Source organism: Chiloscyllium punctatum, chromosome 9 (assembly GCF_047496795.1).
Source record: "Chiloscyllium punctatum isolate Juve2018m chromosome 9, sChiPun1.3, whole genome shotgun sequence".
Taxonomy (NCBI): Eukaryota; Metazoa; Chordata; class Chondrichthyes; order Orectolobiformes; family Hemiscylliidae; genus Chiloscyllium; species Chiloscyllium punctatum.
Genome location: NC_092747.1, coordinates 75066597 through 75091073, shown reverse-complemented (window position 1 = coordinate 75091073; position 24477 = coordinate 75066597). Strand labels below are relative to the sequence as shown.

The following is a 24477-nucleotide window of genomic DNA, read 5'->3' as shown; positions in this document are numbered from 1 at the left end:
CTACATTTTATATGTGAAAAGATCTTTCTCTTCCTTAGCATTATTTGTATGGTTGCTACTTGCAACAGGTGTCTGTGTAGGCAGTACCCCTTTAAAAGAGAACAGTGACGTTTAAGAAAAGTAAGCTGTCTGCACCGCATAATACAAGAAAGTGAAGACTGCAGATACTGGAGATCAGAATCCATAATGTGGTGCTGGAAAAGCACAGCAGATTAGGCAGCATCCACCGTGCAGGAAAATTGATGTTTTGGGCATAAGCCCTTTATCAGGGACAGGAGGGCTTATGTCTGAAACAGTAATTCTCCTGGTCCTCAGATGCTGCCTGACCTGCTGTGCTTTTCCAGCACCACACTCACGACTGCACCACACCATATCAGAACATGTCATTGAGTGCACAGCTATTGTGATGATTCTATGGCTTTCAGAGGTGTATTTTATCCTTTTCTTTGAGAAGAGGTTTTAAGACAGTGATGTCGAGCTGTCTATTTGAACCCAATAGAGTAATCAGCTTGTAAAGCCTTGTTTTTATTAAGTTAGGACAATAGAAGCAGCCAAAGTGGGTGGGGTCAAGCTCTCTCAGAGCCAAAAGTTTTGATTTTAGTTTTTCAGTCACAGTTGCTGGGGTCTTTACACTGGGTTTGGAAACTGCTGTACATCCTTCTTTGCTACTTGGAGTTTTCTGTTGATTTTTTTTCTCATGGACTGGAGAATTGCCTGTGAGACTATCCATTTTACTGAATTTGCCTTTGTCAAGATTGCATTTATTGGCTATTACTGTAGTGAAACAATTACTGGTTAGTAGTTAAATAATCTAATGTTCTGTTAAGTTTTCCAATAGAGTTATTCCAATTTCTTCTTTTGTTTGTTGTATTTTAACTATAGTGTATGAGTAAAGTGTGCTTTGTTTAACGTCAATTAGTTTGACCAATCAAATTGCATCTGGATCACAATACCTTCTGTCACAAAGCTTGTCCTTTTTTGTTTCCTAAAAGCGGTTCCTTGGCTCAAGGAGACTTTGTCCTTGATTTTTTTCAAATGGGCAATAAAGCGGGCCGCGCTCTGATCAGTCCGGTTTGGTACAGAGATGAAAAGGATTTTGAGAGGCATTTTGTTAATATGTAAGTATATGAGATTTCAGGGCAACGCGGTCATGCTTTAAAAATGACCTGTATAAAGAGAGGGGAGTGGTCAGCTCTCTAGCTGAGCTGAGCAGTTTTAATTCCGTCTTGAACTGGTTGAGGAGTTCAACAGGGAGCTGTGTGGAAACTCTCTCCCTCTCTTTCTGCCTTTCAACTTCAACCTGTAAGCATGTGTTCCATTTATACTGGGTTTTAAAAGGAGTTTGCTTATTGGGACTGTTGTGTATATTTGGAACAGCATAATTAAGTCTAGTTGGATATGATGATTCTGTAGGGGTTCTTTATTCTATTTGTGTTTCATTGTGTAATTTTGTGAATAAATTTTTGTCTGCTTTAAAATCTAGTAGTCAACTTGGCTGTCTTACTCCAGGTAATTTTCACTGTATACTTACTGAATCAAATTGCAAAATTATGGTCTGGGGCTGCCTGCTTAAGAATGTTTTGAGTGGTCTGGCCTAATCCATAACAATTCCACTTATCTTTTAAAATTAAAAAAAAGAGACAAGTCTAGACTATCTTCTGAATATATTTTGATGGGGTTTGGTCTGGTCCATAACACTATCAAGCAGTATGGGTTCTGTTTGGTCCAATGGTGTAATCTTTTAATTGAGGAGCCAACACAATGAACATGATTTGGCCATTAATATCCAAATCTGGCTAGATATTATAAACCTCCTTATAAATTTACAGTATGATTGTGAACTTTTTTGCCAAAGAAAAAGCTGACTAATCCATCTAAGATGTAAATACAGTTGGTGGGCACCCACAATATTCTACATGGCTCTCACTGCAAACACAAACAGTGGGTCATGTAAACTCCAGGCCTGAGGATCCCTCACTAGGATTAGTTGATGAACAACTCAAATCACACAGTTTTCATTGTACTTAGATATATGTGGCCACAATAAATCAAATCAAGCCACATTTCCATTAAATGTGGATCTGTGCATCAGACAAACTTTCTCCAAAGACCAAACTTAAAATCATACGTAAATAGAACTATAGAAAAATTATAGCACAAAGCAATCATTCAGCCCGTTGTATCTGTGTTGAGTGAATAAACCATTCACTTATTCTAATCCCACATTCTAGCACTTGGTCCACAACTTTGCAGGTTACAGCACTTCTAGCGCAGATCCAGGTTCCTCTTAAATCAGTTGACAGTTTCTGTCTCAACCACCAATGGGTAGAATGTTAAAAGCTACTCAAATATAATCAACTGTTAATGCAGAAGCACTGCATGCTATTACTATAGAACATTACAGCACAGTACAGGCCCTTCAGCCCTTGATGTTGCATCACCCTGTGAAACTAATCTGAAGCCCATCCAACCTACACTATTCCATTCTCATCCATATGCATATCCAATGGCCATTTAAGTGCCCGTAAATTGGCGAGTCTACAACTGTTGCAGGCAGTGTGCTCCACGCCCCAACTACTCCGAGTAAAGAAACTACCTCTGTCATCTGTCGTATATCTATCACCCCTCAACTTGAAGCTATGCCCCCTTGTGTTAGCCATCACCATCCTCGGAAAAAAGCTTTCACTGTCCACCCGATCTAACCTTCTGATTATCTTTTATGTCTCAATTAAGTCACCTCTCAACCTTCTTCTAACGAAAACAGCCTCAAGTCCCTCAACCTTTCCTCGAAAGACTTTCCTTCCATACCAGGCAACATCCTAGTAAATCTCCTCTAAACTCTTACCAAAGCTTCCACATCCTTCCTATAATGACCAGAACTGCATGCAACACTCCAAGTGTGACCCTCACCAGAGGTTTGTACAGCTGCAGCATGACCTTATGGTTCTGAAACTCAATCTCTCTACTAATAAGAGCTAACACACCGTGTGCCTTCTTAACCTGGGTGGCAGCTTTGAGGGGTCTATGTACATGGACACCAAGATCTCTCTGCTCTACCAAAATCTTACCATTCGCTCAGTACTCTGCATTTCTGTTACTCTTTCCAAAGTGAATCAACTCACTTTTTTGCATTAAACTCCATTTGCCATCTCTCAGCCCAGCTTATCTATGTCCCTCGGTATGCACAACCAAAGTAAGGCTCACTGGTTTATAATTACCAGGGTTGTCTCTACTCCCCTTCTTTGAACAAGGGAACAACATTTGCTATCCTACAGTCTTATGCTACTATTCCTGTAGGTAATGACGACTTAAAGATCAAAGCCAAAGACTCAGCAATCTCCTTGATTTCCCAGAGAATCCTAGGATAAATCACATCCAGCCCAGGGACTCCTCTATTTTCACATTTTCCAGAATTTCTAACACCTCCACTTTGTGAACCTCAATTCCATCTAGTCTTTTACCCTGTTCTGAGTATTCTCCTCAACAATGTTGTCTTCTTCCAGTGTGAATACTGACAAAAAGTATTCATTTAGCACTTCCCCTATCTCTTCTGACTCCATGCACAACTTCCCACTACTGTCCTTGATTGGTCTAATCTTACTCTAGCCATTCTTTTATCCCTTCCAACAACTTCTCATGTCCCCTCCTCACTGGTCTTAGTTCTCTTTTTAGGTCTTTCCTGGTTACCTTGTAACTCTCAATCACTGAGCCTTCACATCACATCCTAACATAAGCACTCTTCTTCTTCCTCATATCTATGACTCTATGATTGTTGCAAAATATAAGATAATACAAATGCCTAGATATTCACAAACATTGTCTATTGTATACTATATTATTCTATCCTTCTAAAGGATAGAAAATTCAGATTGGGCATGATTTTGAAATAAAGTAGGATCCTGTTTAACCCTTTCAGTAAATTTATTGTAAACTGTTAGAAAATATGCTTTGTCGACTTGGTTTGAAAAAGATATCAACTAAAATATTTATATATTGTGTCAATCTTACAACATATTAAATTATTTTTCTTCATAAGAAAATGCAAATGCCTAGCTATATTCTATGCTGTTATGTTCAAAATGATCTCTTGATTGTATGCATACATTAAATCCATAATATGCAGATTGGTAACTGCCAGAATGAACTTACATTGAACATAGAAAAGTACAGCACAGAACAGGCCCTTAGGTCCACGATGTTCTGCCGAGACTTAATCCTAATGTAAAATATGGTAACTTAACCTGCTCACCTCTCAACTCACTGCTATCCATGTGCATGTCTAGCAGTCGCTTAAATGTCCCCAATGACTTCGTTTCCACCACCTCAACTGGCAACACATTCCATGCATTCACAACTCTCTGCGTAAAGAACCTACCTCTGATGTCTCCTTTATACCTTCCTCCTAATATCTTCAAACTATGACGACTTGTACCAGTCAATCCTGCCCTGGGGAAAAGTCTCTGGCTATTGACTCTATCCATTCCTCACATTATTTTGTACACCTCGATCAGGTCTCCTCTCTTCCTCCTTCTCTCCAGAGAGAAAAGTCCAAAGCTTATTCAACCTTTCTTCATACGGCAAGCCCTCCAGTCCAGGCAGCATCCTGGTAAACCTTCTTTAACCTCTCCAAAGCCTATGTATCTTTCCTATAGTAGGGCGACCAGAACTGGACACAATATTCCAAGTGTGGTCTCAACAGGGACTTGTAGAGCTGCAGCAAAACCTCGTGGCTCTTCAACTTGATACCCCTGTTAATGAAAGCCAAAACACCGTATGTTTTCTTAACAACCCTATCCACTTGGGCGGCAACTTTGAGGGGTCTATGTACTTGCACACCTAGATCCCTGTTCCTCCACTCTGCCGAGAATCCTGTCTTTAATCCTATATCCAGCATTCGAGCTCGACCTTCCAAAATGCAACACTTCACATTTATCCAGGTTGAACTCCAGCTGCCATTTCTCAGCCCAGCTCTGCATCCTGTCTATGTCACGGTGCAGCCTGCAGCAGCCCTCTATATTATCGACAACACCTCCAACCTTTGTGTCATCTGCAAATTTACTAACCCACCCCTCAACCTCCTCATCCAAGTCATTTATAAAAACTACAAAGAGCAGAGGCCCAAGAACAGAGCCCTATTGTTGAAGACCACTGCGATTAATCTTTTCGTTAAGCCTGGAATACTTAAATTGTTGGGTATAAGAATTTAATTGAGAAAACTTTTGCCCAAAGGTATTTGTATGGTGGCACAGTGGTTAGCACTGCTGCCTCACAGCACCAGAGACCCGGGTTCAATTCCCGCCTCGGGCAACTGTCAGTGTGGAGTTTACACGTTCTCCCAGTGTCTGTATGGCTTTCCTCCGGGTGCCCCGGTTTCCTCCCAGGTCAGGTGAATTGGCCATACTAAATTGTCCACTAGTGTTAGGTTGAGAGGAATGGGTCTGGGTGGGTTGCTCTTTGGAGGATCAGTGTGGACTTGTTGGGCTGAAGGGTCTGTTTCCATACTGTAAGTAATCTAGTCTAATCCAAATTTTGACTGTGAGGAGTACCAATCTGGTACGGCGTAATGACATAATAACTGCAACATATCCAAACTGCAATAAAAATGTCTCCGACAATAAAACATACATAATTACTGAATAAATACTTTAATGAGGAGAAGTATGTTTATTATCTTTTGAACATCATGTAACAGTGACACCAATTTAAATATGGTGTATGCATTTATTATGGTTTTTATTGGACATCATATTAAAATAAATTTTGTTCAAAATTAAAGCATTTTCAATAATACTTCAAAAGTTAACCTCACATTTTGTAAAATAAATAAAGGAATAATGAATCCCTTTACTTCTCTACTAACTGTGTTTACCCATTGGCTAAGAATCCCATATCTTTAGTAGAATAAACAAGTAGTTTGCTGATTAAAGTAAAATCAAGAAAATGAAACGTGACCATAATTTTCATTGAACTATTCAAAAAATGAATACATTCCCATTTATGCAAAATTGTTCTTTTCAAAAAATTGTGCAAATACAGATTGTTTGACTTGAATGAAGTACAATTTTTTTTGTAAATGTTGCAAAATATTATAAACATTGATCATATTTTCTACTACAAACATCTACATATATTGTACCATATTTTAAAGTAAGGTTTGAGGTTCTGTAACATACTTTTATATCCTTATTCAAATAAATATATGATCAGATAACAATTTAAAACAAAGTAAGTTTCATTGAAAGCAAACAAAATCCAGAGGAACAGAACAGACCTCCTTAAAATAAACTTACAAAACGTATGGAAAATAATAGCTTTCCTGGATTTTAAGACAAACAATCATATTTGGTTTTTCAGAAAATAAAATATTGAAGAATTCGACTGACTATTTCCTGGATTATTTACTTTCACAGGAAGAAAAGACGATCAGCCAACTCTAAGTCAGGTTCTCTATGAACATTCTGAGCCACTAGAGTTGTAAGTTTGAAGGCATATTGGCATGGAGCTGGCAAGCGAATTACGCCCTGTAAAAGAACCAAATATGTGTATTTTAAATGAGAAAGATGTAAAGGGGCAAACACAGTTAAAACTGTTCAAAATACACAAACATTCTTCAGCGAGTGGGTAGAGATGATTGTTAATGCTGTATTCAGGTAAGTCAGAAAGATTACAAATAGAATGAATGCTGTACATAGCGGTGAGGAAATTACCAAATAATTCAATGAACTGCCAGATGTATAACATTATTTTACATCAAACAAAGGACATTGATGTTGATTCAAAATGAGAATAAAATTAACAAGAAGTGGGTTATGGAGTCAGATTCATGGAGATGTACAGTATGGAAAAGACCCTTCAGTCTAATTCATCCATGCTGACCAGATATACCAAATTAATCTAGTACCATTTAGAAGCATTTGGCCCATATCCCTCTAAACCTTTACTGTTCATATACCCATCAAGATACCTTTTAAATGTTGTAATTATACCAGCCTCTGGCAGGTCATTCCATACCCGCACCACCCTTTCTGTGAAACAGTTACGTCCTTAGGTACCTTTTAAACTTTCCCCTCTCATCCTAAACCTATGACCCCTACCACACCCCAGGGAAAAGTGCTTGTCTATTTACCCTATCTATGCGTCTCAAGATTTTATAAACCACTGTAAGGTTACCCCTCAGCTTCCATCTCTCCAGGTAAAACACTTCCAGCCAATTCAGCCTCTCCCTATAGCTCAAACCCTACAACCCTGGCAACATCCTTGTAAATCTTTTATGAACCTTTTCAAGTTTCACAACAAACTTCCTATAGCAGGGAGACCAGAATTGCATGCAATATTCCAAAATGGCTTAACCAATATCCTGAACAGCCATAACACAATCTCCCAACTCCTGTACTCAATGTTCTGTCCAATAAAGGAAAGCATACCAAATGCCTTCTTCACTGTCTACCTGTGACTTCACTTTTAAAAAAACAATGAACCTGCAAACCAAGGTCTATTTGTTCAGCAACACGCCCCAGGACCTTACCATTAAACATTTAAATCCTGCCCTGATTTGCCTTTCCAAAATGCAGCAACTTATTTATTGAAATTAAACTCCATCTGCCACTCCCAGCCCGTTGGCCCATCTGATCAAGATCCCGTTATACTATGAAGTAACCTTCTTCTCTGTCCACTACACCTCCAATTTTGGTGTCATCTGCAAACTTACTAACAATACCTCATACGTGCACATCCAAATCAATTATATAAACGACAAAAAGTAATGGACCCAGCACCAATCTTTGTGGCACACCACTGGTCACAGGCCTCCAGTCTGAAAAGCAACCCTCCACACCACCCTGTCTTCTACCTTTGAGCCAGTTCTGGATCCAAATGCTAGTTCTCCCCCTGTATTCCATGTGATCTAACCTTGCTCACCAGTCTACCATAGAACATAGAAAAATACAGCACAGTACAGGCCCTTCGGCCCTCGATGTTGCGCCATGGGGAACCTTGTCGAACGCCTTATTGAAGTCCATATATAGGTCACTGCCCTCAATACCCTTTGTTACTTTTTCAAAAAACTCAATCAAGTTAGAGAGACATGATTTCCCATGCACAAAGCCATGTTGACTATCCCTAATCAGTCCTTGCCTATCCAAGTACATATAAATCCTGTCCCTCTGGTTTCCTTCCAACAACGAATCCAGCCCTGATGTCAGGCTCACTGGTTTATAGATCTCTGGCTTATCCTTACCAACTTTCTTAAATAGTGGCACTATATTAGCCAACTCCCAGCCTTCCAGCAACTCACCTCTAATCCATGTGACTGTGGATTATAGAAATATCTCAGCAAGGGGCCCATAGATCACTTCCCCAGCTTCCCACAGAGTTGTAGGGTCCACCTGATCACCTGGGGATTTATCCACCTTTATGCATGTTAAGACATCCAGCGTCACCTCCTTTGCAATGTGGACATTTTTCAAGATGTCATCATTTATTTCCGCACATTCAATATCTTCCATGTCCTTCTCCACAGTAAATACTAATACCAAATACTCTTTTAGTATCTTCCCCCATCTCCTGTGGTTGACTTGCTGATCTTTAAGGGGTTCTAATCTCTCCCTTTTGTCCTTAATGTATTTATAAAATCCCTTTGGATTCTCCTTAACCCTATTTGCCAAAGCTATCCAGTGTCACCTTTTTCCCAATCCTGATTTACCTCTTCAGTATACACCTACTCCCTTTATACTCTAAAGATTCACTCAATCTCTGCTGTCTATACCTGACATATGTTTCCTTCTTATTCTTAACCAAAACCTCAATCTCTCTAGTCATCCAGCATTCCCTACACATGCCAGCCTTGCCTTTCATACTCTCCTTATCTAATTTTTGCAGGCTTCCAATTTTCCTGTGAACATCATCCTCCACCTCCACCTCCACTGCCCCCCCACCCCCAACTCAACTTTTGAAAGTTCTTTCCTGATACCGTTAAAATTGACTTTCCTCCAATTTAGAACTTCAACTTTTAGATCTGGTCTATCCTTTTCCATCAGTATTTTAAAGCTAATTAAATTATGGTTGCTGGCCTCAAAGTGCTCCTGCACTGACACCTCAGTCACTTATCTTTGACAAATCACAGGAAGGATACACGCAAGCCTTTGGAGAGTTAACTTGTTTCAGAGTTGCACGACTTTGTGGCATGTCCCACAACATTAAATTTAAAAGGGAATGAACAATAACCAACACTTTTATAAAGAGCATGCCTTAAAGTAAGCTAATTTCAGCAGTGGGAGAATCTATAGACAAAACTACAATTGCTACCAGTGTGAAATCAGATTTGCTTCATTATCAGGCCTCCAAGAGGATTTGCATTATTAACCTGAGAGGGCTTAATTTAACTTATGGATAGAAATATATGCAGCATTGTTGAACAAAGAGGAGTTCTGTTGTTCCAATCTTGGCTTCTTTTTAGAAATTTGTAGCCATAATTAATTTTAGGTGGTAAGGAAAACAATCTATAGAATGATATAGTGTGAAATATAATAACAAGGTGTTTGGCTGAAGTGCTTCGACAGTTTTTTCTTTGACTTAATTCTATATTTTCATTAAGAAAAGCATGGCAAACTATATATAAAACACTTTATAATATACTTTAAAACAAACAAAAGTTACATCTTCCTATAGTAATATACCTGAGATCAACTACTTATTATGAAGGAAAGTACAAAAGCCAAATTCCATTCCGCAGAAGAGCACCCAGTACATCAAAATAAAAATGCTTGTGTTGTTACTTTAATTTAATTGAAACAATTGTCCTACTTTTAATTCCAAATGCCGGTAGAAAACAAGCAGAAGGCAATTAATATTATCCTACCATCCATCCACCAGGTTCGGATAATGGTCAACTTCTTTGAATAGGTAAATTAAGTCCTGACTGTGACATTGAGGCATGACTGTACTGTGAAACAGTAAACTAATTGTGAAGTAGTGGCAGCTCACATTTCAGATCAAATCAAGTGGATGATGAATAGTGACCCAGAAAAGGCTGAGGCACATTAGGCCACCCTGTGGGCCAGGAGAGGAGGATATGTTTGTCTGGGCCTCTCAGGCCTTAGAGGCCTTGAGCCTCTCTTGCTCCATGACTTCTTTTCTTTCCCAATTGTAGATTCCAGCCCATTCCTCATTGTCTTACCTGGCCATAGGGAACATATCCAGCCATGCTCAGCAGCAAATGGCATCAGAATTCTTATTCCTGTTTTGGTTGTGGAATGAATTCACTTTGTCTATGTTTTTGAGGAATTTCAATGAAATGAAACTAAGCCAATGCATGGTGATGGTTTTGAGACTTACATGGTTGACCTATTAAATGTGTCTGCATGACTGTCTACACAGTGACTTAAAGCTCAGCACATTGTTCAAGGAGATCTTGAGAAACAAAATGTATATGTATTTGGAAAGGCAAGGACTGATTAGGGATAGTTACTGACATTGTGCATGAAAATCATGTCTCACTAACTTAATTTTTGAATAAGTGAAGTGGATTGATGAAAGCATGGTTCATGGACTTCAGTAATGCATTTGACAAGGTTCTTCATGGTAAACTACTCAGCAAGATTAGATTACATAGAATATAGGAAAAACTAGCCATTTCAATACAGAACTGGCTCAAAGATAGGAGACAGAGGATGGTAGTGGAGGGTTGCTTTTCAGACTGGAGGTTTGTGACTAGCAGTGTGCCATAAGGATTGGTGGTGGGTCTACTGTTTTTTATTATTTATATAAATGGATGTGAACATAGGAGGTATGGTTAGTAAGTTTGCAAATGACATAAAAGCTAGTGGTGTAGTGGACAGCGAAGAAGGTTACCTCAGAGCACAACAGGACTTTGATCAGATGGACCAGTGGGCCGAGGAGTGGCAGATGGAGTTCAATTCAGATAAATGAGAGATGCTGCATTTTGAAAAAGCAAATCATGACAGGACCTATACAATTAATATTAAGGTTCTGAGGAGTGTTACTGAACAAAGAGACCTTGGATTACAGGTTCATGGTTCCTTGAAAGTAGTTGCAGGTAGATAGGGTAGTGAAGGTGGTGTTTGGTATGCTTTCCTTTTTTGGTCAGTGCATTGAGCATAGGAGTTGAGAGGTCATGCTGGGGCTGGAAAGGGCATTGGTTAGGACACCTTTGCATTCAATTCTGGTCTCCCTGCTATAGGAATGATGTTGTGAAACTTGAAAGAGTTCAGAAAATAATTACAAGCATAGTGCCAGGGTTGAAGGGTTTGATCCATAGAGAGGCTGCATAGGCTGAGGAGGCTATTTTCCCTGGAACATTAGAGGCTGAGGGATGACTTTATAGAAGTATATAAAATCATGAGAGACACAAAGGGTGAAGAGCCAAGGTCTTTTCCTCCACGATAGCAGAGTCCAAAACTAGAGGGCACAGGTTTGAGATGAGGGGGGAACTTAAAAGGGACCTGAGGGGCAATTTTTTCATGGTGATGCATGAATGGAATGAGCAGCCAAAGGAAGTGGTGGAGGTTGGAACAATTATAACATTTAAAAGACATCTGGATGGGTACATGGATAGGAAGGGTTTAGAGGAATATGGGGCAAATGCTGGAAAATGGGACTAGATTAATTTAGGATATCTGGTTGGCATGGACAAGTTGGACTGAAGGGTATGTTTCCATGCTGTGCAACAATATGACTCTAAGTGAATTTTCAGGTGGGGACATTAGGCCCAGCAAATTAAAATGGACCAAAACTTGACATCTTAGTTAATTTGGGCATGCTGAGTGCTTTACAACCCATGCTTTACAACTCTGATCTCTGAAGCTGCTTTAATTTAATCTGATCTATCATGGGGCAAATTCAAATTTAGCTTCTAATATTTTATCAAGTTTTAAGGCTTTCTAAAACCCACCATCTCAAACTATATTAACAGTTGCATTACTCACTCAAGTTTTAATTAATCTTACAGATCTGAGTTAATGTCAACAGTAAGAAAATGCTGTTCAGAAGGTCAAATAATTCAATGCATAAAATAGCAATTTGCATGTACATACAAAATATATGGGCTAAATTTTACCAAAAATTAGCGAATTGTCAATTTTGGGATGTTCCATAAATGGATTCTTCCAGTGTGCTATCTCACGTATTTCTTCACTGCTCACTTCATTATATATGCACTATGCCTGTATGGTACTGTGCTCTGAGGCAGCAGATGAAGTTGCCTCTGGTGGGGCATTCTGGGATTTAAAGCACCAGTGCCAGATTTAAAGTCCAGCTGTCCACTAGGTCATTAATGGTCCGCCATGAATAGCCCTTCTTAGTCCTTAGAGTGGAAGCAAATGAAAAGAGCAGTTTATGAGGGAACTTATATGGCACGACTGAGTTTTCATTGCAAATAAAAGCTCACATTTGGGTATGTATTTCTAATTTACATCATCTGTCTGATTGACAATATTGTAATTGTAGCCAAAAGGATTGAGCTTTCACAGGTCACCATTTCTTAGCACTTTCATAATACCCAGTGTAACATAATATCTTGTCACAGTTCAATGTGAAAGCTGTAAGTGTTGGAAAGCCTTCAAACAGCTGAAAATGTTAACTTTTATAAAACAGGAAGAGTGAAGTCAAAGGAAACAAAATATTATATCTGTTTTTGAAAATAGAAAAATTTTGATCACTTATTTTTAGTGGACAGAATATTATTGTCCAAACAGCAGTTATGTGTTGTCAAATCAATTCCTGGAAATTGAGACTGCCAGATTTTATCATGGGTAATAGTTACTACAAAATAATTGCAGAGTTGGTGAAAGAATGAAAACAGTTATAAATTAATAATCTATTCATTTTATCAAAGTCTACTCACTGGCCAGTTGTAATAGAGGTGGCACATCTTGTAAGTTAGTCTCTGCACATGGTCTGGTTTCATGCTACTATTGTCATATACAACATTGTAGTATGTTGGAGAAACAGTGCCTTGGCACGCACATTGACTGATTAGGAAGAAGTCATACCTGTCAATATGATTTAACAAATTTAGGTCACATTTAATAACATTTAAGAGAAGAGTGAACTACAGTATTTGAGTCTTTGTAGGTAATGTTTTAATTTATTACAAGTCCTTTTTTGACTTCGAACTTGCACTTATGGAGCAAAATGTCTATCTCCTCCTGACAAGATTGCACCTAATGTTCCAGAACTGTGGATTATGACTCCTTATAGTGGAAGACCCAAATTCCATGACTCAAATCACACAGCTTGTTCTTGGAGGTTGCAATCCCCTGAAAAATGTGACTTTAAAGGTTCAAGAGCATCGAATGTAGTCACAGAGTCATACAGCATGGAAACAAACCCTTCAGTCCAACAGTCCAAGCCGAATGTTAAGCTAAACTAGTCTACTCGTGGCCCATATCCCTCCAAACCTTGCCCATTCATGTACTTATCCAACTGTCTTTAAACATTGTAACTGTGCCCATATCCACACTAGTGCCCCCAAATGTTGCCCCTAGTCTTGAAAACCTCCCCATACTAGGAAAAAGACACCTACCATAAACATATTTTATACCCCTTATGATTTTATGAACCTTTATAAGGTCATCTCTTAACCTCCTATGCTCCAGTGAAAACTCCCAGTCTACGCATTCTTTTTTGATACTTCAAGCCTTCCATACCCGGCAACATCATAGAACATAGAACATTACAGCACATTCCAAACCCTTCAGCCCTTGATGTTGTGCCAACCTGTGAATCCAATTTGAAGCCCATTCAACCTAAACCATTCCATTTAAATCTATATATTTATCCAATAACTATTTAAATGCCCTTAAATTGGCGAGTCTACTACTGTTGCAGGCAGGGCATTCCACATCCCTACTATTCTGAGTAAAGAAACTACCTCTGGCATCTATCCTATACTATTACCCCTCAATTTAAAGCTATGTCCCCTCATGCGAGACATCACCATCCTTGGAAAAAGGCGATCATTATCCACCCTATCTAACCTTCTGATTACTTTGTATGTCTCAATTAAATAACCTCTCAACTTTCTTCTCGCTAATGAAAACAGCCTCAAGTTCCTCAGCCTTTCCTCATAAGACCTTCCCTCCATACCTAGCAACATCCTAGCAAATCCCCTGTGAACCCTTTCCAAAGCTTCCACCTCTTTTCTATAATATGGTAACCAGAACATAGAACATAGAACAACACAGCACAGAACAGGCCCTTCGGCCCACGATGTTGTGCCGAACATTTGTCCTAGCTTAAGCACCTATCTACGTACCAATCCAATTGCCGCTTAAAGGTCACCAATGATTCTGACTCTGCCACTCCCACAGGCAGCGCATTCCATGCCCCCACCACTCTCTGGGTAAAGAACCTACCCCTGACATCCCCCCTATACCTTTCACCCTTCACCTTAAATTTATGTCCCCTTGTAACACTCTGTTGTACCCAGGGAAAAAGTTTCTGACTGTCTATCTATCTATTCCTCTGATCATCTTATAAACTTATATCAAGTCACCCCTCATCCTTCACCGTTCCAATGAGAAAAGGCCTAGCAGTCTCAACCTATCCTTGTACGACCTATTCTCCATTCCGGGCAACATCCTGGTAAATCTTCTCTGCACCCTCTCCAAAGCTTCCACATCTTTCCTAAAATGAGGTGACCAGAACTGCACACAGTACTCCAAACGTGGCCTAACCAAGGTCCTGTACAGCTGCAACATCACTTCACGACTCTTGAATTCAATCCCTCTGCATGTAATACTCTAAGCGCGGCCGCACCAGAGTTTTGTATAGCTGTAACGTGACCTTATGGCCCCAAACCTCAATCCCTCTACCAATAAAAGCCAATACACCAGATGCCTCCTTAACATGGGGCGGCACAGTGGCACAGTGGTTAGCACTGCTGCCTCACAGCGCCAGAGACCCGAGTTGAATTCCCGCCTCAAGCGACTGACTGTGTGGAGTTTGCACATTCTCCCTTTGTCTGCGTGGGTTTCCTCCGGGTGCTCCGATTTCCTCCCACAGTCCAAAAATGTGCAGGTTAGGTGAATCGGCCATGGTAAATTGCCCGTAGTGTTAGGTGAAGGGATAAATGTAGGGGAATGGGTCTGGGTGGGTTGCGCTTTGGCGGGTTGGTATGGACTTGGGCCGAAGGGCCTGTTTCCACACTGTAAGTAATCTAATCTAATCAAACCCTATGAATTTGGGTGGCAACGTTCAGGGATTTATGCACATGATCACCAAGTTCTCTCTGCTCATTTACACTACAGAACCTTACCATTAGCCCAGTACCTGGTGTTCCTGCTGCTCCTTCCAAAATGAATCATCTCACACTTCTCCACATTAAACTCCATTTGCCACCTCTCCACCCAGCTCTGCATCTTATCTTCACCCCTCTGCAACATCCTTCAGCACTATCCACAACTCCACAGACCTTAGTGTCATCCGCAAATTTACTAACCCATCTTTCTATGCTCTCATCCAGGTCATTTATAAAAATGACAAACAGCAGTGGCCCCACACAGATCCTTGCAATTCACAACTAGTAACTGAACTCCAGGATGAACATCTTCCATCTATCACCACCCTCTGGCTTCTTTCAGCTAGCCAATTTCCAATCCAAACTGTGAAATCACCCTCAACCCCATGCCTCCTTATTTTGTGCAGTAGCCCACCATGGGTAACCTTATCAAACGCCTTGCTGATATCCATATACACCACACCAACCGCTTTACCCTCATCCACCTATTTGGTCACCTTCTCAAAGAACTCAATAAGGTTTGTAATGCATGACCTACCCTTCACAAACTGTGTTGACTATCCCTAATCAACTTACTCCTTTCTAAATGATTATAAATCCGATCTCTAATAACTTTTTCCAACACTTTACCTACAAATGAAGTAAGGCTCACTGGTGCATAATTACCAGGGTTGTCTCTACTCCCCTGGCAACATTTGCTATCCTCCAGTCTTCTGGCATCACTCCTGTAGACAGTGACAACATAAAGAACAAAGCCAAAGGCTCTGCAAACTCCTCTCTGGCTTCCCAGAGAATCCTCTGATAAATCCCATTCAGCCCGGGCGACTTGTCTATTTTCACACTTTCCAGAATTGCTAATACCTTTTGAACCTCAATCCCATCTAGTCTAGTAGTCTGTATCTCAGTATTCTCCTTGACAACTTTGTCTTTTTCCAGTGTGATTACTGATTTAAAATATTCATTTAGCACTTCTCCTACCTCCTCTGATTTCACACACAATTTGCTACTACTTACTTTGTTTGGCCCTAATCTTACTCCAGTCACTCTTTTATTCCTGACATACCTATAGAAAGCTTTAGGGTTTTCCTTGATCCTAGCTGCTAATGACTTCTCATGTCCTCTCCTGGCTCCTCTTAGCTCTCTGTTTAGGTCCTTCCTGGCTAACTTATAACTCTCAAGTGTTTTAACTGAGCCTTCACATCTCATTTTAACATAAGCTGCCTTCTTCCTCTTGACAAATGATTCAACTTATTTAGTAAACAACAGCTCCCTTAAACATCCTGATAAATATCTTCTGAACTCTCTCTAGCTCAATAATATCCTTCCTTTAACAGGGCAACCAGACCTGGACAGTAGCCCACAAGTGGTTAGCACTGCTGCCTCACAGAGCCAGGGACCCAGGTTCGATTCCACTCTCAGGCTTTGTGGAATTTGCACATTCTCCCAGTGCCTGTATAGGTTTCCTCTAGGTGTTCCCACAGCTCAAAGATGTGCTGCTTAGGTGGGTTGGCCATACTAAATTGGTCATAGTTTTTTTTTAGATTGCTTAAAGTGTGGAAACAGGCCATTCGGCCCAACAAGTCCACACCGACCCACCAAAGCGCAACCCACCCGGACCCATTCCCCTACATTTACCCCATCACTTGTCACTACTGGCAATTTAGCATGGCCAATTCACCTAACCTGCACATTTTTGTACTGTGGGAGGAAACCGGAGCACCCGGAGGAAACCCACGCAGACACGGGGAGAATGTGCAAACTCCACACAGACAGTCGCCTGAGGCGGGAACTGAACCCAGGTCTCTGACGCTGTGAGGCAGCAGTGCTAACCACTGTGCCACTGTGCCGCCCCATGTTAAGGAGGCATCTGGTGTATTGGCTTTTATTGGTAGGGAGATTGAGGTTTGGGGCCATAAGGTCACGTTATGTGTCCAGGGAGAATGGGGTTAAAAGATGTATCAGCCAGGATTGAATTGCAGAGCAGACTTGATGGACTAAATGCCCTAATTTCTGCTCCTATGTCTTATGGATGTGCTGGCTAGGTGGATTAGCCATGAGAAAGGCAACCAAAAGAGAAAATGCTGGAAAATCTCCGCAGGTCTGGCAGCATCTGTAAGGAAAGAAAAGAGCTGACGTTTCGAGTCTAACTGACCCTTTGTCAAAGCTAAAAAAGGGAGAAATAGGGAGGTATTCTCCACACACATCATTTACTGCATCCGCTGCACCCAATGTGGCCTCCTCTATATTGGGGAGACAGGCCACCTACTTGCGGAACGTTTCAGAGAACATCTCTGGGACACCCGGACCAACCAACCCAACCACCCCGTAGCTCAACACTTCAACTCCCCTTCCCACTCCACCAAGGACATGCAGGTCCTTGGACTCCTCCATCGCCAGACCATAGCAACATGACGGTTGGAGAAAGAGCGCCTCATCTTCCGCCTAGGAACCATCCAACCACAAGGGATGAACTCTGATTTCTCCGGTTTCCTCATTTCCCCTTCCCCCACCTTGTCTCAGTCAAATCCCTCGAACTCAGCACCGCCTTCCTAACCTGCAATCTTCTTCCTGACGTCTCCGCCCCACCCCCCCACTCCGGCCTATCACCCTCACCTTGACCTCATTCCACCTATCGCATTTCCAACGCCCCTCCCCCAAGTCCCTCCTACCTTTTATCTTAGCCTGCTGGACACACTTTCCTCATTCCTGAAGAAGGGCTCATGCCCGAAACGTCGATTCTCCTGCTCCTTGGATGCTGCCTGACCTGCTGCGCTTTTCCAGCAACACATTTTCAGCTCTGATCTCCAGCATCTGCAGTCCTCACTTTCCCCCCTGAGAGAAGGTGAATCATGGCTCCAGAAGCAAAGGTAACAATAAAGAGGTGATAATGACAGTGCATAGAGAGATTATAGGGAGATTAGGAGCTGTGAATGACCAAGGCTGAAGCCTTGTCACAAAATATGTGACAAATGCAAGTTTATTGGATCTGGGTGGGATGCTCTTTGGAGGGTTCGTGTGGAGTTGATGGGCTGAATGGCCTGCTTCCACACTGTAATCTATGATCAAGAGGCCTCACCGTGTACAACCTCAACATGATTTCCCAATCCTATACTCAAAGATCTTCGCAATGGAGGCAAACACACAAAGCAACTTTTTAAATTACCCTGTCTGTATGAGATGCAAACTTCAAAGAAACATAATCTGAACTCCTAGGCCCCTGTTTTCTACAACATTACCCAAGGCCTTACCATTTATTGTACAAGTCCTGCCTCTGCTTTTGTACCAAAATGCAATATCTCACATTTATCTAAATTGAACTCCATCTGCCATTTCTCAGCCCATTAACACATTTGATCAAGATGCCTTTTTAATCTTAGAAAACTTTCTTCACTCTCTACTATGCCACCAGTTTTGCTGTCATTCACAATGTACTAACCATGTCTTTTATATTCTCTTTAGATCATTTAAATAAATAATTAAAAAAAGGACCCAGAATGAATCCCTATGGAACACTGCTAATGACAGGCCTCCGGTCTGCAAAACAACATTCTCTCACCATACTGTCCTGCTGTTAAGCCAATTATGTATCCAATTGGCAAGCTCACCCTGAATCCCATGTGACCTGACTTTACTAGTTGGTCCACCATATGGAACCTTGTCAAAGACTTTACTAAAGTCCAAATAAATAATTTTGCAAGGTGATGGCAGGAAGATGGCATCTCAAAGGGATACCAGAGTCTTTTTCTGGAAGCCAGGTACATTATGTCTGTTTAACACAAGCATAATGTGGTGCTCACAGATCAGTTGGTGCCTCGCTAACCCAGGTAAATCAGATATGCCCACCAACTCCAACAGACATACATATACACTCTCATTCCCTTTTATGCCAAGTGGACTGTCTTGACCTTTGCAATCCTGTGTAACTGGATTTTCAGTGTTAGCTGTTTAATGTGAAAATGTTATTCATTCATATGTAATTTTAACAAACCATTCAGGACGGGTAGCCTCGTTGTCAATCACAGTGCCAACCGGTGGATTCTGAAGCATTCCATTCACATTAGCAAAAAATCTGCAGGTACCTTTCTTCCGAACTACAATGATTGTTACTTTGGGTCTAAAAGAAACAAAGAATCTCATAGGCATGTGTTTAGAAATGAAGTATTATAGTTGCATGATCGTTGATTTTTGCTCATCAAAGCCCTTCTCAAAGGTACCTAATTTTAGATCGCAATTACAAAATCAACCATTCCTCTCTACTGCAGCATTGGAATTTATACATAGAACTGAATTGCAACTTGTCTCAATTATAGTAAGAATTTCAGCATTGGATCAGTAATTTGCAATTCCAGATGATTTTTGCAAAATGTAAATTATGGATAAATGAATGAACACTCCAGCAGGAAGTGTTTCAAACTGATTTTACTTAAACTGGAAATCAGCAAACCTCAGGTACACTTTGAACAATCTGTTCTATCAAGAATGTAAAAAGATTTTTCAAACTAGAGATTTTGAAAAGTAACAGTAGCAGAGGCAGCAGTGGCGACTTTCTGTCAAAGCAGGTGAGTATGGAAATGTTTAATCTGGACTCTCAGATCAATTGGTTCTCCTATAAATTTAAAGCATTAGCTTTCTCTGAAGGAAGGAAGGAAAGGGTTGAAATCCTTAGAAAGTCACTCAGAAAGTAAGCTTAACAATTAAACTTCAAAGCTAGTAACATTCAGATCTCTCCAAGTGATATGCTTAAATAGATATTGTATAAAAGATTGGGAACTCAAAGAGAGGGTAAGACTAAGAAAAATGGGGTCAAAAATGTACTTGGTAAATTTAGGTCTAATGCTAAGCTTTTCTTTTTCACTTTTCATTTGTTAATGAGACATCAGGTTTTAGATAAGTTCAGCTCAAGGGTTTGATCACAAAACCCAAGGTTGACATTCCTGCATGGCATTGAGAGAGGGCTACAATATCCATAAAACAACACCTTAGAGGACTGATAAATTGAACTACATTTATTTCAATGCAAGAGGTCTAACAGGTAAGGCAGATGAACTCAGAGCATGTTTGGAAACATGGGGCTGGGATAGTGACGACAGACTCGTGGCTCAGAGATGGACAGGGCTCGCATCTTAATATTCCAGGGCATATGTGGTATGGGAAGGATAGAAAGTGGGGAAAGACAGGAGGGGGAGTAGTGCTTTTGATTAGGGATAACATTACAGCTGTATTTAGGGAGGATATTCCTTGGAATACATCCAGGGAGATTACTTGGGTAGAACTGAGAAGTACCTACCGCATTATCAGCTACCTTCCCCCAACCCCAGCCCCCTTCCCATTTATCTCTCAGCCCCCCAGCCCACAAGCCTCATACTGATGAAGTCGAAATGTCGATTCTCCTGCTCCTCAGATGCTACCTGATCTGCTGTGCTTTTCCAGCACCATACTCTTGACTAGAACTGAGAAATAAGAAAGGGACGATAACCTTATTGAGATTGTACTATAGACTTCTCAATAGTCAGCAGGAAATTGAGAAACAAATGAGATCTCAGTTATCTGTAAGAATAATGGGGTAGAGGATTTTAGCTTTCCAAATACAGCCTGGAACTGCCATACTGTTAAGAATTTGGATGGAGAGCAATTTGTTAAGTGTATATAAGAGAAGTTTCTGAATCAGTATGTGGACATACCTAGAGAAAGTACAAAACCTCTTTGGAAATAAGATAGGTCAGGTGACTGAGTTGTCAGTGGGGGAGCACGTTGGGGCCAGGGACCATGATTTATTAGTTTTTAAATACTGATGGATCTAAAAGTTAAAGTTCTAAATTGGAGGAAGGCCAATTTTGACAGTTTTAAGCAAGAACTTTCAAAAATTGACTGGGAGCAGTTATTCACAGGTGAAGGGATGGCTGGAAAAAGGGGAGCCTTTAAAAATGAGATAGAGTCCAGACGCAGAATGTTCTGGTTAGGATGAAGGGCAAGGCAGGTAGGTGTAGGGAATGCTGGATGACCAGAGAAATTGATATTTTGGTCAAGAAAAGAAGGAAACAAACAGCAGAGATCCAGTGAATCCCTAGAACAGTATAGGAATATACTTATGAGGGAAATCAGGAAGACAAAAAAAGGGGACATGAGATAGCTTAGGCAAATAGGGGTAAGGAGAATCCAAAGGGATTTTACAAATACATGAAGGATGAAATGGTAACTAGGGAGAGAATAGGACTCTTCAAAGATCAGCAAGGCAGGCTATGTGTGGAACCACAGGAGAATCCCCAGGAGTTGATCAGGTGTACACTAGAACCCTGTGGGAAGCTAGGAAAGTGATTTCTGGGCCCCTTGTATCATTGATAGTCACAGGTGAGGTGCTGGAAGACTGGAGGTTGGCTAATATGGTGCCACTATTTAAGAAGGGTGGTGTGGAAAATCCAGGGAACTTAGACCAATTTAGAGAAGATTGTGGATCAGGTTGTAAGTTTACTCGCTGAGCTGGTACATTTGTTCTCAGACATTGTCACCATGTTAGGTAACAGTGAGCCTCCGATGAAGCGTTGGTGTTCTGTCCTGATTGCTACTTATGTGTCTTGGTCTTTTGTGGTGGGTGATGTCACTTCTGGTTGTTTTTCTGAGAGATTAGTAAATGGGGTCAATTTTGGTGGCAATTGGTGTTCATGTAAAAGACATGATCAACTATCACACAGACAAAGAGGGGAAACCAGTTCGACTGGGACAATATATCCATTCTGGGACAGGCTAAACAGAAACATGCACGGGGGTTCTTACAGGCCTGACATTCAAACCAGAACTCTATTAACAAACATATAGATTTGGACCCCATTTATCAACCTCTCAGAAACAGATCCGGAAGTGATATCACCCACCACAACAGATCAAGATACATAAATAGCAAGTGAGACAGAACACCAGCACTTCATCGGAGGCTCACTGATGACGTTACCTAGCATGGGGACAAAACGTCTGAGAACAAATCTACCAGCTCAGCGAGCAAACTTCCAACCTGAACTATAGACCAGTGAGCCTGACACCAATGGTGGGTGAGCTGTTGGAGGGATTCCTGAGGGACAGGATTTACATGTATTTGGAAATGCAAGGACTGAGTAAGGATAGTCAGCATGGATTTGTATGTGGGAAATCATGTCTCATGAACTTGATTGAGTTTTTTTGAAGTAATGAAGAGCATTGATGAAGGCAGAGCAGCGAATGTGATCTATATGGGCTTCACTAAGGTGTTTGACATGGTTCCTCATGGTAGACTAGCTAGCAAGGCTAGATCTTGAATTGAATTGAATTTATTGTCATATGTAAAAGAATACTTTGTCTTGCAAGCAAAACAGGCAGATCACATAGTTAAATAGCATAGATAAGTAAATAATAGGTAAACAGTGGCAAAAACCAAAACACAGGTACAGGCGAATGCTAAGAATTTGTGAGCCCATTCAGTATTCTAACAACAGTAGGCTAGAAAATGTTTCAAAGCCGACTGGTGCATGTGTTCAGGCTTCTGAACCTTCTCCCCAATGGTAGAGGTTGTAGAAAAGCATTACCAGGGTGGGATGGTTCTTTGAGAATGCTGGCAGCCTTTCCTTGACATCAGGCCTGGTAGATGGATTCTATAGATGGGAGGTTGGCCTTTGTGATTGTTGGGCCGAGTTCACCATTCTCTGTAACTGTCTCCGATCTTGAATGGTACAGTTGCCATACCAGGTAGTGATACATCCAGACAGAATGCTCTCGATAGCGCACCTATAAAAATTGGCAAGGGTATTTGCCGTCGTACCAAATTTTCTCAGCTGCCTGAGGAAGAAGAGGTGTTGTTGGGCCTTTGTAACCAGTGCGTCCACATGAAGAGTCCAAGAAAGCTTGTTGTTGATGACCACTCCATTCATTCCACCTCTGTGCTGTTAATGTATAGGAAGGCATGAGTAACATCCCACCGAAAGTCAATAATGAGTTCATTGGTTTTGCTGGCATTGACAGCTAAGTTGTTCTCAGTGCGCCATTTTTCCAGGTCTTCTACCTCCTGTCTGTAGTCTGTTTCATCGCCATCTGAGATTCGACCGATTATGGTAGTGTCATCAGCAAACTTGTAAATGGCATTAGTCTGATATTTGGTGACACAGTCATAGGTATACAGTGAATACAGTAGGGGCTGAGTACACAGCCCTGGGGGGCTCTAGTGTTGAGTGATAGTGAGAATGAAATATTGTTCCCAATCTTCACTGATTGTAGCCTGTTGGTCAGGAAACTGAGGATCCAGTTACAGAGAGTGGGACTTAGTCCAAGATCACTAAGTTTAGTAATCAGTCTTGAGGGGATAATAGTATTGAAGGCTGAACTGTAGTCAATGAGAATAGTGGGCGGCACGGTGGCACAGTGGATAGCACTGCTGCCTCAGAGCGCCAGAGACCCAGGTTCATTTCCTCTGCCTCAGGGGACTCTCTGTGTGGAGTTTGCACATTCTCCCCGTGTCTGTGTGGGTTTCCTCTGGGTGCTCCGGTTTCCTCCCACAATCCAAAAATGTGCAGGTTAGGTGAGTTGGCCATGCTAAATTGCCCGTAGTGTTAGGTGAGGGGGTAAATGTAGGGGTCTGGTTGGGTTGTGCTTCGGCAGGTTGGTGTGGACTTGTTGGGCTGAAGGGCCTGTTTCCACACTGTAAGTAATCTAAAGTAATCTAATCTAATCTAATGTTAGTTCTTACATAGCTGTTCTTGGTGTCAAGATGTTCTAGGGAGGAGTGAAGAGCAAGTGATATGGCATCGGACGTGGATCTGTTGGCCCGATAGGCAAATTGGAGTGGGTCAAGAGTAGTGGGGAGGCTGAAGTTGATTAATGCCATGTCCAATCTTTTAAAGCACTTCATGACCACCACAGGTAGGGCCACTGGGCGGTAGTCATTGAGACTTGGTGCGTGAGCCTTCTTAGGCACAGCAATGATGTTGGCCCTCTTGAAACAGGCAGAGACACTGGCCTGCTGCAGGGAGAGGTTGAAGATGTCAGAGAAGACCTCTGCCAGTTGATCTGCGCATGCCTAGTACTCCGTCTGGTCCAATCGCTTTCCTTGGATTCACATGAAGTAAAACTGATCTGACCTCTGATGTGACTGTTGGGATAGGTTCATCAGGACGTGTCGGCATAGCTGTTACCTCTTTGCCAAAATTTTGCTCAAAGCGAGCATAGAAAGCATTCAGATGATCTGGGAGGGATGTGTCATC

The 24477-nt window shown here is 41.2% G+C and overlaps 1 protein-coding gene across 1 annotated transcript in view; it reads right to left on the bottom strand.

Annotated features, from left to right (window-relative positions):
- Positions 1-5683: 5683 nt before the first annotated feature.
- The window catches only part of LOC140481513 (piwi-like protein 4), a 153707-nt gene continuing 134913 nt past the window's right edge, over positions 5684-24477 (bottom strand). Inside the window, exons 17-19 of the mRNA XM_072577831.1 lie at positions 19245-19370; positions 12860-13007; positions 5684-6521 (exon numbers count right to left, since the gene is read on the bottom strand). Of these exons, the coding sequence (XP_072433932.1) occupies positions 6405-6521; positions 12860-13007; positions 19245-19370 (391 nt within the window). The 3' untranslated portion in view covers positions 5684-6404. The remainder of the gene's footprint in view (positions 6522-12859; positions 13008-19244; positions 19371-24477) is intronic.